Source organism: Pseudomyrmex gracilis, unplaced genomic scaffold (assembly GCF_002006095.1).
Source record: "Pseudomyrmex gracilis isolate BER0280 unplaced genomic scaffold, ASM200609v1 scaffold_4503, whole genome shotgun sequence".
Taxonomy (NCBI): domain Eukaryota; kingdom Metazoa; phylum Arthropoda; class Insecta; order Hymenoptera; family Formicidae; genus Pseudomyrmex; species Pseudomyrmex gracilis.
Window position 1 is genome coordinate 483 of NW_018025087.1, and position 3,458 is coordinate 3,940.

At 45.9% G+C, this 3,458-nt stretch overlaps 1 protein-coding gene across 1 annotated transcript; it reads right to left on the minus strand.

Moving 5' to 3' along the window:
* Window positions 1–997: 997 nt before the first annotated feature.
* On the minus strand, window positions 998–3,119 carry LOC109863376 (trichohyalin-like; the record flags this gene model as incomplete). The annotated part of the gene is given in 5 exon segments (XM_020443630.1): window positions 998–1,630; window positions 1,797–1,993; window positions 2,113–2,554; window positions 2,868–3,013; window positions 3,070–3,119. Coding segments are annotated over 5 exon segments (1,468 nt in total), but the record flags the coding sequence as incomplete, so codon positions are not given.
* Between the last annotated feature and the right edge of the window lie 339 nt (window positions 3,120–3,458).

Here is a 3,458-nt window from a genome sequence, read left to right on the forward strand (position 1 = left end):
CCCCCTACCCAAGGAGGACCGAAGAGGTCTAAATTCAATGTAACACCAAGACAAAAGCACTCACCAGTTCGTTCTCCCCCCGCAACATCTTATCGGTAGGGTCTGGTTATACGAATTGTCGCGGAGGTTGCGTCGAACGGCGGTCGTATCTCCGATACAGCAAAACGGATGTATTGAATTTTTACGACATCCTTTCTCTTTCTTTTTTTTTGCATTTTGTCGGGACTTAGGATGGAGGTGGCGGTAAACGACAGGAATAACGTTATCTCAACATGAAAAAAATACATTTATTGTTACAGACAAATACGTCTTACTCACGCACTTTGAGGTACACAAAAAATATACTGTTAAGGGTTTTATAGAAGACCAAAAAAAAAAAAAAACAAAATTATATGGACGGTAAACAAATATATCCACTATAAACAAGAATAAATCGGTACCACTATAAGGATTACTTTAACATATGGAGACAAAAAAAAGTTACATGAAATATTATCAATAAAGTAATGTAACGGAATGTGTAGAATATCTTATCTCCTAGAGAATGGCACATAAAGAGTTCGTGACAGGAACATATCGTCTTTGGTGTTTGGCTATGGCACGGTTGCTCGTGGGAGAACGGCACTTCATCGTGAGGTCCGGTGGCGTTTCGGCAAGGCAGTAGGCAGCTTCTTTGCAAGATCACGGCAGGTCGGCAGAAATTCGGCAGTTGGCGGGACGAGTCTTAGCGGGGTTTTTGCTCTAGTCGATCGTACTTTTCCCATGCATCTGAACATTTGCTGCAACCGCGGATGGTTACGTCGAGGTTGCCGCAGCTAAAAAAATCTTCTTTCTCCCNTTCCTTTCGGACAATTTAAATATTTGTGGCCTGCTTCGCCACAATTCCAATAGGAGGTGGTTGGCTGCAGGTGGTACTCGGGGCGGGGGTCTTTTACTCGAGGAGCCATCATGCGAAGGCGGTCCAGGCGAGCTTGTTCCTCTCGCTGTTCTTGCTCACGCCTTTCTCTTTCTCTTCTTTCTCGTTTTTATCGCTCTCTTGCTTGTCGTTCTCGTCGTTCTCGTTCCTCTCGCCTCTCCTTTTCTCGTTGTTCTCTCTCCTTTCTCTCTTCTATTTCTAGCTGGGCTTGTTCTTCTCTGGCCCGCTGTTCTTGAGCCATCCTTTCACGATTTTGTGTTTTTCTCCGTTCCTGTTCTCTGCGTTCTTGTTTCTCTCGCTCTTTCCTCTGTCGTTCCTGTGCTGCTCTCTCATTTCTTTCTTGCTCAGCTCGTGTTCGTCGTTCCTGGGCCTGTCTTTCTCGCTGTAATTGTTCTTTACGCTCTTGTTCTTGTTTTTCTCGTTCCGCTCTTTCCCGTCTTTCTCGCTCCGCTCTGTCTCTGTGTCTTCGTTCCAAGTCCATTCGTAGTCGCTGTTCGTGAGCGCGTTCGGCACGTTCTATTTCTCGGTCTATTACCTGCCACAGTCTTTCATTGCGAGCGTTCCGTTCCCGCGCTTCCAGTTCCATGGTCATTCGACGGAGGAGACCTGGTTTTGTTTGTTCTTCTTGGTGTGCTCTTTCCTGACGCTCCTCCTTCTCCTGTTTTTCCCGGAGTATCCTTTGTAGGTGTTCACGCCTTTCTCTATTTTTTTCTTCTTCTCTCCGCTCTCTTTCCTGTCGCTCCTGTCACTCCCTTTCTTCTTTTCTCTCTCTCTCTCTTGCCGTTCTTGCTCGTCTCGTTTCTCTTGCTCTCGCCGTTCTCGCTCTTCCTGCCTGCTTCTCTCCTGTCGTTCCTTTTCTACACGCTGTTCTCGCTCCCACCACTCAAGGGCTTTTTGTTCTCGTTCTTGCCATTTTTGTTTCCTTTGTTGTTGTTCTTCTCGATATCGCTGCATGCCTTCTCTGACGTAGGTGTCCACTTTTTGATATATCTTTTTGAAGGAGTTTCCTTCCGCCATTCTTGATAATTTTCGGCGGCACCTGTGTTTAGCGGCACCGTACAAACCAAGACCTGACACCTGTACAATAAATGGAAACACCAAAGGAGTACCTTTACCCAGGGGGATTNTCTAGGAGGGATTCGTGATAAGGTTTTAAATCTTTCACGTAAACTTTACCCATCGGGGTATCATCTAACCCTACCAATTTATAAACCACGAACGAAATTTTCTTACTTATCTTGTGTGGGCCCTGATACTTGGGAGCTAGCTTCGCGGCGATTTTTTGTGCTGCGGATGACAAAATTCTGTTTCTTTTCCAGACAGGATTGCCTTGTTCGTAAGTAACGTTTCGTCGGCGTGCATTATACGATTTTGCCTGTTTACTATATGCTTTTTCGAGGTTTTCTTGTACCCATGATCGTGAACTCGCTAATTGCTCCATACGCTGTGACCATTTTTCCGACGGCTGTTCCGCTATCTCGGCACCATCTACTAGGCGACGTCTTAACGAATAAACCGGCATTAATTCGCGACCTAAATTGAGAAATGCGGGAGATGCACCCGTCGATGAGTGGTGCGCGGTGTTATACGCGAAGCAAAAATCTCTCAAATAGCGATCCCACTCCCGTTGATCTCGGTCTAAAAAGGCGATTATCATAGTTTTTAATATACGGTTCACCCGTTCCACCGGATTTGCCTGAGGGTGATATGGCGGTACAGTAGTATGTTTTATCCCGTGCGAGTTGGCAAAATTTTTCAGCGTGTTGTTTACGAACTCGGTCCCATTATCCGTGAGCAAAAATTGCGGCGTGCCCCACCGTGCGATTAACAAGTCTTCTAGTGCTTCTACAATATTCTTTCCATTCGCGGTACGCAAAGCTCGACATTCCACCCATTTAGTAAAAAGATCTTGTATTACTAAAACATACGCGTAACCGGTTACGCGATTTACTACGCGGCAAGGGACCCATAACGTCAGCAGCGACCATAATCCAGGGTCCGTCGGAGATGCGACGTCCCATCAATCCGGCAGGATTTGCCTGTTCAACCTTAACTTTCTGGCACACCTCACATCCGCGCACAAACGCAGCTACATCTCTGAACAAATTCGGTCAGTAATATGCCACTGCTAACTTTTGATATGTTTTCTCTACCCCCAAGTGTCCTGCTTGCGTATCTCTGTGAGCTTCGATAAGGGCTTCATTTCGTAATTCACGCGGCGAAAGACTAATTTCCAGCGATCTAAATCCTCTACGATATCAGATATAACGGCACGTGGGCGTAAATAATATAATTGTCTGTTCAGGACTTCCCAATCCGTAAATTTTCTAACGCGATCTTTAATCTCTCGATAACGTTGTCGGTACCATACATTCTCTGTTTCAATTTCGTCATTGCTGTTTTCCGCGGCGTCGTCGATTGCTGTGACCAAAGACGATTCGGCCTTCCTCTCGTACATGCGTGATAACGCGTCCGGCACGTGGTGTAGTGCGCCTTTTCTATGCAAGATCTCATAGTCGTATTCTAATAACTCGATAGCCCA